The 11,542-nt window shown below is 45.2% G+C and overlaps 1 protein-coding gene across 1 annotated transcript in view; it reads left to right on the plus strand.

Annotated features, from left to right (window-relative positions):
- Nucleotides 1–568: 568 nt before the first annotated feature.
- Nucleotides 569–11,542, plus strand: part of smad7 (SMAD family member 7) — a 21,794-nt gene continuing 10,820 nt past the window's right edge. The window contains exons 1-4 of the mRNA XM_008326081.3: nucleotides 569–630; nucleotides 1,784–3,051; nucleotides 4,155–4,208; nucleotides 8,336–8,407. Coding sequence (XP_008324303.1) covers nucleotides 2,586–3,051; nucleotides 4,155–4,208; nucleotides 8,336–8,407 — 592 coding nt within the window. The 5' untranslated portion in view covers nucleotides 569–630; nucleotides 1,784–2,585. The remainder of the gene's footprint in view (nucleotides 631–1,783; nucleotides 3,052–4,154; nucleotides 4,209–8,335; nucleotides 8,408–11,542) is intronic.

Consider the following 11,542-nt stretch of genomic DNA (forward strand, 5'->3'; position numbering starts at 1 on the left):
ACACACATATATATATATATATATATAGTATATGAAATTTTCAACTGAAGCTATTTATAATCTGTTTAGCTTAGCCACTTGAGGTTATTGTTTATCAAACCGTTGTGACTGTGCCTTACTTCTTGCTTTGTTTAAAACGAGAACGAACGACGAGACATTGACTGGAAGGTGGGGGAGGACAGAGAGAGAGAGAGAGACAGAGGGAGAAAGAGCATAAACCCCAGATCTACAACCGTCCAGAGGGCGGCAGTAGCAACGTTTTAATCTGGTTTAGGACATGTCGGTTACCCTGCCGTTGTTATGTTCTCCGTATTTTGTCTTACAGGCATGATTTCTTCATATTGGCTTTGTCCTTTTAGGAGAACAACTTTGGCAACATATAGGTACAAAATAACTCTAACGTTGGAAGAGTAAAAACTTTAATACGTATTTATTAAAGCAGCTCAAACAGCGTACAGTGACGCCTGAGAGATCAAATTCAGGGTAAAAAGCCCACCGAGAGTTAAACAGATATCAAGAGTGATTAACATAACAAATCATAGATTCGTCAGTTAGAAGAATTTAGTGTGAAAGGATGTCCTGGATTAGAAGACTGTTAGGATCAAGTTAAGACCAAATACCGGTTAGAGGGTAAAATACACCTAATACAAAGTTTGGGAACATATACTGGGCAAAATTTTATTATTTTCGTCGTTTTTTTATTTGATTATTTCCAAGCGAAAGTAGCTATAATTTCTAGAAAACTCGAGTTTATTGTGGCTAACAATTAGCATGTCTGGGCTACCTAAATAATACTTTTTTTAATTTTAATTTCAAACAACATGTACTCACCTTTTGCTTGCACTAATTAAAGCCTTACTTTTAACTATGACGATAACTTTATAAAAACTTATTTTACTTCGCTCTGGCGACTTTAATCATATTAGTACTACATTTTAAGTCATACGCTAGGGGGTAATTGTAGCCTTACTTTAAACTATGACTGCTATAATTTAACTTTTTTTTTTACTTCTATCTGGTCACTTTAATCGTATTAACTAAATGAATTCGGTCTAAAAATGTCTAATTCTCATTCTACTTTGACCTACTTTTGCCATTTATAACTAAATTATTTGGTAGAATTATCAGAAATGGTGAAACTAAAACAGCCGTTTCTAATTTAATTTATTTTGTGGTTTTTAACAAAACGACGTAAAATGAAAACTTTTCGTAGTTCGTGCTGCAGTTTTAGAGACAACGTGTGTCAACTCACAGACTTCATTTATGAGTTTTTCTTTTTCAAATGATCCTAATTCTTCACTTCCTCCTCCGTGTCTGTGCGCGTGATCGTGCGTGTGTACACACCAGCGTGTGCGCGCTGCGGGACTCTACTTGATCTGTTGTTTGCGCAGCAACACAATCACATTTCTTTTAAGCGACAGGGTGTCTAGACACACACGTGACCGGGCGCGTCAATGCGCACTGGAGACTGGAGACGGAGCAAGGGCACCCAAACCATCCGCCTCATTCACAGCCTCCCAGCGCGGCTCCACACCACTCTGTGGCCTCGCCGCTCTCCAACGTCTACACTGCGGAAACTCGGCGTGAGATTACCGTTGTAGATTAGCAGTCGTTTCGCTGTTTATAAGGAATTCGGAGCAAAATAAGCGACAGGGCTGCGTGCGTGGAAGAAGGGTCTCTCTCTCTCTCTCGCTCTCTCTCTCTCTCTCTCTCTCTCTCTCTCACAGTCTTTCTCTCCCTCCCCCCTCTGTCTCTCTCACTCCCTCTCCCTCTCTTTCTCCAGATCCTCAAACGCGTCTCGACTACACGGTTCGAGCTTCAGTCCTGGATTTGAGCCTCAGCTCTGTGGACGAGACTCTTTCTCTGCCAGCAAACCGACCACATCTCCTGCAGACCAGAGCTGCATATTGAAACTATAACGGATAAACAGAAGGAAAGAAAGAACGAGAAAGACAGAAAGACAGCTACTCCTTGCAGTCGGTCCAGGATTTATTTTTATTTTTTTGTGTGGATTTAATATTTTTGAAGACACGACGGCGGCCAGACGGGGTTTTCATGGGATAACCGTGATAGACGGTAATAAGGCCTCGGGTTTAGTCTCACTTCCAGCTCGACTGAGCCACACGAAACAGTCAGATGTGTTTTTGTAGCTTTGGTTGAAAATCGACGCAGTTGCTTGGGCTTTTTAAGGGGTCAGACGACAGAGCCGCACAGGCTGCAACATCACCAAGTGATTGGCAACGTATCGAAGGCAACATGCGTCTGTGTTTGTGCCTCTGAATTTCCAGCAGGCTGCGAGATCCACTGGTTGAAAACGCCACGGGCTGATGGTCGTTTACCCCCCAGAGGAGGAGCTGACTGTCCCGTGAACCTCCGGGGTTTTTTTCTCGCTGATATCTAGGCTGTGGGAGAAGGCGACAGAGAGACTGGCGTATGCTACAGATTTCCTCTGCTTATCCGGCTCCCAGTTTTTCCACCGTATTTTCTCAGGCTGCTTGTCACCGCCTGGACTCGGATCCCGGAATCTTCATGATTTGCGGACATCATGCTCGTTTTTTAGCCGGGGAAACCTCTTTTCGTCCCGCATGTTTAGGACCAAACGATCGGGGCTCATCCGGCGACTCTGGAGGAGCCGTGCGCCCGTGGAGGGCGACGGAGAAACGGACAGAGGGACGCATGGCTCCGGGGGCTGCTGCATGGGCAAAACGGCAAAGGTGGCCAAACCCAACGCCGGGTCGGAGGCTGAATTGAAGGCGTTGACCCACTCCATACTCAAAAAGATCAAAGAAAAACAATTAGAGGTGCTTTTGCAGGCGGTGGAGTCCAAGGGGGGAGCCCGGAGCCCCTGCTTGCTCCTGCCCAGCAAAGTGGACGCCAAAGTGGGTCAACAGTCTTACTCTCTCCCCATGCTGCTCTACAAAGTGTTCAGGTGGCCGGACCTCAGGCATTCCTCGGAGCTGAAGAGGCTGTCTTGCTGTGAATCCTACGGGAAAATCAACCCAGAGCTCGTTTGCTGCAACCCGCACCACATGAGCAGACTTTGTGAACTCGGTGAGCTGGAATTATTACTATTTTTTTTTTTCTCATTTGAACTTCATCATCATAACCATGTCTCGTCCGTTCTCTTAGAGGATTTAGAACTAAGTCCACATCCAGACACTGTGATATTACTGTCAAAAAGAATTGCCTGCCTCTAAAAGACTAATTAGCCTAATTCAAATGGCATCACCTTTCTTGGCACAGTTGTGTTGAGTTTCCAAAAGGTCAAACTTACACTGATGTGGAAAGTGGTCCACTTGTCATTTCAGCAATATTGTGGTATTTATTTGGAGTATAGAACCAATCCCAGCAGTCACTGGGCAATATGGTGTACACCCGGGGCAGGTCACCCGCCACCAGACAGGGCCACACATAGAGAGTGAGGGGTGGGCTGGGGGGTTCCACACCAAAACACCCTTAAACTACCAATAGAGATCAAAACACAAGCAGTCTTTCAGCCTACAGCCCAATAGGTGTTCATATGGCAATAAAACCACGTTTACTAGTTTGTCACGGAAGTGTAATAACATGTTTTCTTAATCATATGAAAATATTTTGTGCCGTTAACAGGCTCTCTTATGGGCTATTTCTTAAAGTTAAACCAGGATATTTCTAACATAATCCGAGCTCATATTTTTACAAACAAACAAACAAACAAACAGCCTGTGTGGCATTTCAGAGTTTCACAATTGGCATTTCCAAAGTGCACAGCTACTCAGCCGGGGCTTTACAGTCTTTCCACGATGAAGTTTCCAGGGCCTCTGTATGTATGTGTATGAGTGTGTGTATGAGTGTGTGTATGAGTGTGTGTATGAGTGTGTGTGTGTGCTTACTTGGCGTCCCGGGCCAAAAGAGGCCCGTATCTCAGTTTGTCCTAGACGCTGATAGTGGCCCTGCTGGCGCCAGGCGGCCCCCTGTTTATCTGCCTGCCAATGAAAGGCAATAGCCGCTCGGCCAGCCTCTCTGCTTTCCCCTGCTGGCTGAGCTAACAGACACGAAGCCCTTTTCCCTGTAGAATGAAACAATTCTTATCATAAACTTAAGATCTCTCTCTCATTCTTCTTCTTTTTTTTTCACCCTCCTCATGCGTCTTATTTTTTTCTTCTCTCATGCAGAGTCTCCTCCTCCTCCATATTCTCGCTATCCCATGGACTATCTTAAACCACCAGGTGAGTTTTTGTTTCGTGTTGAATTCTCTGACATAACATGTTGCATTTCTTGCCAACTGTCCCTGCATTGCACATGTGTGGGTCTTGTGTATGTGTGGGTGTGTGTATGTGTGTGTTTGTAGGAAATGGCTCCATGTTATGTTGTGATTTATGATATCTTGTAGGAAATGGTTCCATGTTATGTTGTGATTTATGATATCGGAGTGGCACGCCTGGCTGGCAGGTTGGGCAGTTCTACCATGGCTGTCAGCCAGGACCGAGCCGCACAAAGTCGGGATACCAGCTATTAACTGACTGGGACTTTAACATGGGGAATATTCTGTGTGTGGGACTGTGTGTGTGTGTGTGTGTGTTGGCCTGTCTGTCTTGAGGACGATTTGTGTGGGTGTCTGTTTGTGGGACCATTTATCTTTTGTGAATCAGAGAGAGAGAGAAAGAGAGGGAGGAACAAGCAGACAGTAGAGTCACTGGAGCCAGTCGGCCCTTTATCAACTAGATTAATCAAATTATTAAGCTGAATGGTATGTGTGTGTGTGTGTGTGTGTCCGTCCCACTCTAGTGTTTTTGCTGGGATGTGTTTGTTTCAGGAAGGAAGTTAGCATTTCCATTTCCGAATGTTTTTAACATGTACTATAGAATATTTGATAAACGTACATCTACGCCTGCTGCAGGCAACCGTGGAAGAAAAACACCAGAGATGCTCTGCTTTACTTGATCACTTAATTTGTATTTAATATGTCACTAGTTCTCCGGCAGTTTTTAACGTCAGCTGAGAATCGTCCTGCTGACCACATTGTCTCACTGCAACCAGAATGAACCATTTGAAATCTTCAGATTATAAGCATTAGCAAAATGACTTGTTTGATGAATGCCCACTAACATTGTGATGTCGTTAAACTCCGTGTATATCCTGGCTCATATTAGATTATCCAGCTGTCGATCCAAAATGTTGTCCACTCATGTTTATGCTTTGTCCCATAGCATTCATACTTTTTTTTCTCTTTTTGTCTCTGAATGTAAACATCCATGACAACTTTATCATTCATCTTCCCTTGAAGGAACATTTCTCAGGAACATTCATGGTAGTGGTCTAATTTTACATAGACTTACGCTATATTCAAATCACTTACTTCTGAAATCAGTGGAGAACTTCTGGAGTTTTTTTAGACCCTCACCATAGGCTGTGTGTGGCTCTGCACGTTTATGATAAAAAGTCTAAGGCATCGCCTGTAAATGTCATCACATTCTGGAACTGGAAAGTGGCATCCGTTAACGTAATCATCGGAGTGAAGAAGGTAGATGTAATTATATCATTCTGAAACCGTGCAGCAAGAAGATCAAAATCCTTTTGAAGTCACAATTTTCTTAGTGACTCATTTAATCCTGTCAGACTGGCTGACCATGCAGGGAAATTGTAGGGCTAAACAATGACCAGTGCGCCGCCCGTCCAGTTAGCAAGAGGCAGGAGAAAGTGGCTTTCAGTGAGTGGAAACAATAGGAAGTCATTGCAGCTGCAGCTGTGGCTCTTCAAAGCTTCCCTACCCACACTCTCTCTCTCCCTCTCTCTCTCCCCCTCTCTCTCCCTCTCTCTCATATTTAGCCAGCTTGAGAGATATTCCCTTGCTCGAAGAGGACTTTCCCAACCTTACAAATCAAATAGAAATACTTTTTTTTTTCCAACAACACTGTCCTCCGATGTGAACAATAACAGCTCAGATTGCTAGAAAATTAAAATGCAAGGAAACGATGAGTAAAACAGGAGATACACAGTGGCCGCAGACAAAGGAAATGTTTATGTAATTCATGTTGCCACCAAATTTCTCAATTCTGAACTGGAAAAAAGGACTGCGTGTGATTTCAGTGTTTTCATCTACAACAGAGCAAAAGAGCAACAGCACCACTAGATGGCAGGTACTTTTCCAAGTAGAGTTTTGTTTCCTTCTTGGAAAAAAAAAAATTATTTCATCATTTTCGATCATAAATTAAGGTGGAAATGGTGCTTTAAAAAAGTCCTGAGCTCACCTGTCAAGACATTTCCAGGTTTGCTTTGCATTTAGTCAGTGCAGCTGCAGTTGTGGTTAATCAAAGGAGACTCTGTCTGCCTGTCTGTATTGGCCAAGCAGAGTGAAAGACAACATGTAATAGTAGGACAATGGTGCAAGCTGACACACACACACACGCGCACACATACACACACACGGGGACAGATGAGCCCGTAATGCAGAAAGACGGGTTTTCTCCCCAGTGCCTCTGCGAACTGTCAGTCATTATCTCCTTCCTATTCCTGCAGGCTTTTACCATTTTTATACGATTCTTTACATTTGCTCCGTGTACGGCTGCGTTAAATCACTGTGACACTCCGAAATTCTCAACAGTCAACTTTCAGAATGCAATTAAATGTTAACATCTGCATGAAGCGGAAGAGCCGTGTATTTTATGATGATGGTTTTATGATTCTAGCACGCAGGAAGTGGGGGTATATGTGTCAGGGTGTCTGTCTGCCTCAGCAGCAGCAGCAGCGGCAGCAGCAGCGGTCAATATGAAAGTAACCCAGACGTAAAAACGCTACCTTGTTTCAGCTCAGGGGAATATAAATCACACACTGTTTAGCTCTTTCTCTCTGGTGCCCCCCTCAGCTCTGTGGTCAGCTGTGAACTGTTGCCCGGGAGACCAGGGCAAAGCTGCTGGCAGCCAATGAAAGCGCGGTGGTGCCCATGCATCTCGTTACTGCAGCCACAGCAGTGTCCAGACCGGGGTAGGGGGGTGGAGGGGGCGGGGGGGCTCACAGTAAAAGCTCTTTGGATGCTGCTTTTTAAAATACTTCATAGGTACTGCAGGTCTGCTTGGGCAAACAGGAGGCCAATGAGGCTATCTGTCAAACAGAGTGGCAGTATTCAACAGACCCTCCACTTACCATATGTGCATTATTCTCACCGAGTTATCACCATCGTTTTACCTTTGAGCACTATTACTATTTTAGCCGATTATTGACTTCAGTGTCTTCAACTTGAACTCCCTCTCAACGTCAACAATCAGAAAAACTGCACTTCAGAGTCACACTCCATCACCGTTCGCAATCGCAGGTGACCAGCACCACGCGCTACGCTGCGACGGATGGCATGTCTCGGACGGCATTGACGCACAGAGAAAGGAATGTATCATTAGTGAATTCCTAGCTTCCAGCAGCAGCAGCAGCTCTGAGGCAGAGCTCACCGCCTTCTGCTAATACTGTGCTGCCGTTCACCACACACACACACACACACACACACATACTGCAATTTTGTTAAAGCTCCTTTCAGGTTTCATGCTGAAACTAGTCGACCATACACGTCTTAGTGGGAGTTCGGTATTCATATGCAAAGAGAGTGAGTGACTCCAACCAGGCTCTTCAAACTGAATCAAGATCAGACCCTGTAGCTTAGTAGAAAGTTGTATTTAAGTTGTGATGTTTTTATGGATAGAAAAGAAAAACAATGATTTTGAGTTGTTAAAGGACCGAAAATATATAAAAATATAAATACATGTTACGCAACATTTCATTTATTGTTAAAGATTAGTTTAGACCTAGTGTTTGTACAAGCGTTCCTTCATGTTGCACAGTGCTGGCAATGATATTTTGAGCACATTAAGAAACAAGAACTTGGTGTGAAACTCTGTCTGTGTAGGTTTACTTTCTAACAGAATGCAAGGGAAAAAAACTTGATTTACTTTGGACCAAATGGTTTAAATATTCATATTAAACAACTGAGAATTGATAATGCACTTTTCTAGTACATGATCAGTGATCAGTCCCCAAGCCACACTCTTCATCAAAGTCATTAGCACAGCTCTCTCCTGATCATGCAGTGATGCAGGGCTAACGATCCTCCTGAAGCAGTGGATTATGGGGGATTATCAGGGGTCGAAGAAACTCTGCCGGTAGTCTGCTGTCTCTCTCTCCCTCCCTCCTTTTATCTCTTTCTCTGTGAGTGTGTGTCTGTGTGTGAGAGTGTGAGCTTCATGGTCAGCGTCTTCATTAGGCATTGATTTCACCGGAGTGATTGACGGCCTCACAGCTGCTGCTTTGCTCCTTCTCTCTCTCTCTTTTTCACTCTCGGTGCTAAATCAAAGTCTCTTTCTTCCCGTAGATTCTCCAGACTCTGGACCTTCATCCAGTGATATTGGGGGAACGACACACTCGGCCCCTGTGGGGCTTTCAGGTAAACACCTCTCCCAAGAGTCACCCTTCTTTTTGTCTCTTTAAGCAGTGGTATTATTTCCCCTCTTTGCAGTGTTTTTCCTGAGCATACCTCTGAACACACACACACACACACACACACTCATCTCCCAGTCATTCTTGTTACGATGAAGCAGTGATTGTGGGGGCCCCAGCTTCCCTTCTGCAATAAAAAAAAAAGTCAGTGAAGGCGGGTGGTGGTTTATTTCTCCCACATCCACATAAATTCCTCCCTCCTGGCTTTTCGAACAACGCTCCTCTTCTCTCCTCTTCCTCTCCTGTTCCCTCTCATCACTTTCCGTGTTGTGTTGTAATGGAAGGCAAACACACTCCGTTTGTTTGGAGAAGAGCGCTGTGTGCGTGCAGTATTGTGTGTAGTGAGCAGACACACGAGTGTTTATTTGGGTGTGTTTTTGCTCACAGGGAAGGACCTTGTAGGTATTTAGTCTCTTCTCCTCCAGCTCCAGTGTGGATGTGGGTTTTTTTTTTTCACTTCCATCTGCCATGCAGGACATGTTTCAGGCTTCCTTAGCTTTAGTCATTTAATCTCCTCCTCCTCTTCCTCCTCCTCCTCACCCAGCTCTATGGCCATAGGCTACAGAGTAAGATGGTGTCCATGAAAGAAGGAGTTTTGCTCTCCTCTGCTGTGTGCTGTTCTCTATTTTCCTTTGCCTCAGATGGTTCTCATTACTGGGCCTTTAAAGCCTGTTTTATGTCAGTTGGTGTTCGCTGCCCATTTCTCCCCCTCCTTTGTTTGGTTGTGGGGGGTGGGGTGGTGGTGGAGGGGTTAGTCTGCCTGCCTGCCTGCCTGCGTGTGTGTGTGTGTGTGTGTTCTTAGATGGACCAGGAGATTGGAGTAGTGCTTTAGAGAACAGAGGAGCTGAATTCAACCTCTCTCCTCCTCCTCTTCCTCCTTCTCCTCCAGACCCCCAGACGGACACTAAAGTCCTCCCTGTGTGCATTAAGCAAAGACACATTTTAGACCAAGTTGAAACTGTGAAACCCAAGATCTCTTAACAGGCACCCCGTCCTCCCTCCCTCACTTCTTGACTCCCTCTCTAAGGCATGCACGCTGTCCCTTCCTCCTCCTCCTCCTCCTCCTCCTGTGCTGTTTTCCTTCCTGCCTCAGATGACATGGCAGTGGCGGCTAGCGCTCCAGTGAATGGGCACCCTCTGTAAAAGCAATAAATGTAGAAAGGCCGGAGCAGGATGGCTGTAGCTCTCTGCACTTATGATGTCTTTGGCAAGGAGAGGGAAGGGGGTAAAAATGGGTTGCACCAGTCCTCCTCCTTTCACCCACCCTCCCTCACTCCCTCTTCGTCCCTTTCCTCACAGCCTGCCGCCTTTCCTCCTGACAAAAGAAACATGGCTCTCGCAGAGGCCTGCTGCTGACCTTCTAATTCACTCACTCTGGCTTTTTTATGTTCTCCTCCAGACATATTTTCAGAAAGGAAGAAGGAAGAGGGAGAAGGGCGGCTTTAAGGGGAGGAAGGCAGCAAAGATGTAAAGTCAGTCAGTTGTAAGAATAATCTTTTGCAGCTCAGTGGAATCATTTTGTACTTGTTGACTTTTGGAAAATAAATGATTTGTAGCATTGGCTTTTCATAGACATGTATTTAATTTAGAGATTTATAAAGTATGGTAAATGATACTGCTGTGTTTTCTAACCAGATGAAATAATAATGCCCAAACATCCTTTGGCTACATCTTAGAAACCAGGAAGCATCCAGGCTGGAAAGAGTTAAGTGAGCTGCGACAGCGACAAGCGCAAATGCAAACTAGGCTGCCTGCCAGGCTACCAGCTCCAAAGCTCCTCTTGCTGGCTCACGTCATCAGCCTGGAACAGAGCATAGTGTGGTGAAGAGGAGAGGAGGCTGGATGGCTGGAGGCCTGGCGCTGGGTGTAGGGGTGCTGATCTCAGTTAAAGCTGGGGTGTGGGTGTTCAGCTCAGGGAATAGGAAATGAGGAGGGATACCAAGAAAGAGATTAGGGAATCAGAGCTGGGGTCAGGGTTAAGAGGAAAACCGGACCGTCGCTCGTGTATCTGCGGCGTGCAGTGGAGCTTGGTAGAGAAACTGAGGGTGACCCGTGATGCCACGTGTTCGTTTAGTAACGCCGTAGGAGTCTGAAAGGGTGTTTATTTAAATTAAATGAAAGAACTCTGGGTTTGTGTCAGAGGTCTGGGCTGTGGGACAAAGTGTGTTTTCACTTTTTCCATGCTGGTGCTGCAGTGACTGTAGTTTGGTCCTGGTACAGGAACAATAGTTGGACAAATTTAGATGAGGTTTAACTTTATTTTCATTGACAAAAAAGATATATAAAAAGCCCAAATGTGCGAGAACCCTACATTGTCTAGAACTGGCCAAACGTTGAAATTTAAATTCTGATCTTCCATGTTTTAAAGTAATCAAACAGGGTTAGGACCCTGCCCAGAGAGTCTACACTTGATAGGTTTGTTATTTGGACATATTTGTTCTAAAAAGGAGACGTGACTTATTGACGTCACTTTGCATCAAGCTCTCATTGATGTATGTGTCTCTGTGTGTGTCAGTGGTCAGTGGCATGCCTGCTGGTGCCACCGGGGACTGACCCTGAGTGCCTGTGTGTAAGAGGATCCAGTCAGGCTGACATGTACGCATTCACACACACACTCACACTCCCACACTAATACATACACACAGACAGGCAGATAAAGTGACCCGGTGCGAGCCCTGGCGCACGGCCGACTGTCACACAGGCGCTTCCTCCCAGTGCAGGTTAAATTTAGTCATAGTTGTATTCTTATACCACCAGCCAGTCACCTCGCTCGACAGACAGTCGGCTGGCCCATCACTCAGTCAATTAGTCATCCTGAGAATCGGCCGGAGGTAGAACCTTCATCGGGGGCTCTAACGGAGATTAAATTTCGTCTTGGCACCTCGGGTCATTAAATCAAGCAGGTTCTGCTGTCACGTGGAGGGCCCTGAAGAAATGGCCCATTTTTTGGTCCAACCCTACTGAGACATCGCTTGTGCTTCCTCATACATTTGTTTATCACCAGTCTAATACATCAAGCAGATAAGTCATATCTGAAATCTGAAGCAGAAACAGAGTGCTCTCTCTCCCTCTCTTTCTCTTT

Source organism: Cynoglossus semilaevis, chromosome 14, assembly GCF_000523025.1.
Source record: "Cynoglossus semilaevis isolate Cse_v1.0 chromosome 14, Cse_v1.0, whole genome shotgun sequence".
In the NCBI taxonomy this organism is placed as follows: domain Eukaryota; kingdom Metazoa; phylum Chordata; class Actinopteri; order Pleuronectiformes; family Cynoglossidae; genus Cynoglossus; species Cynoglossus semilaevis.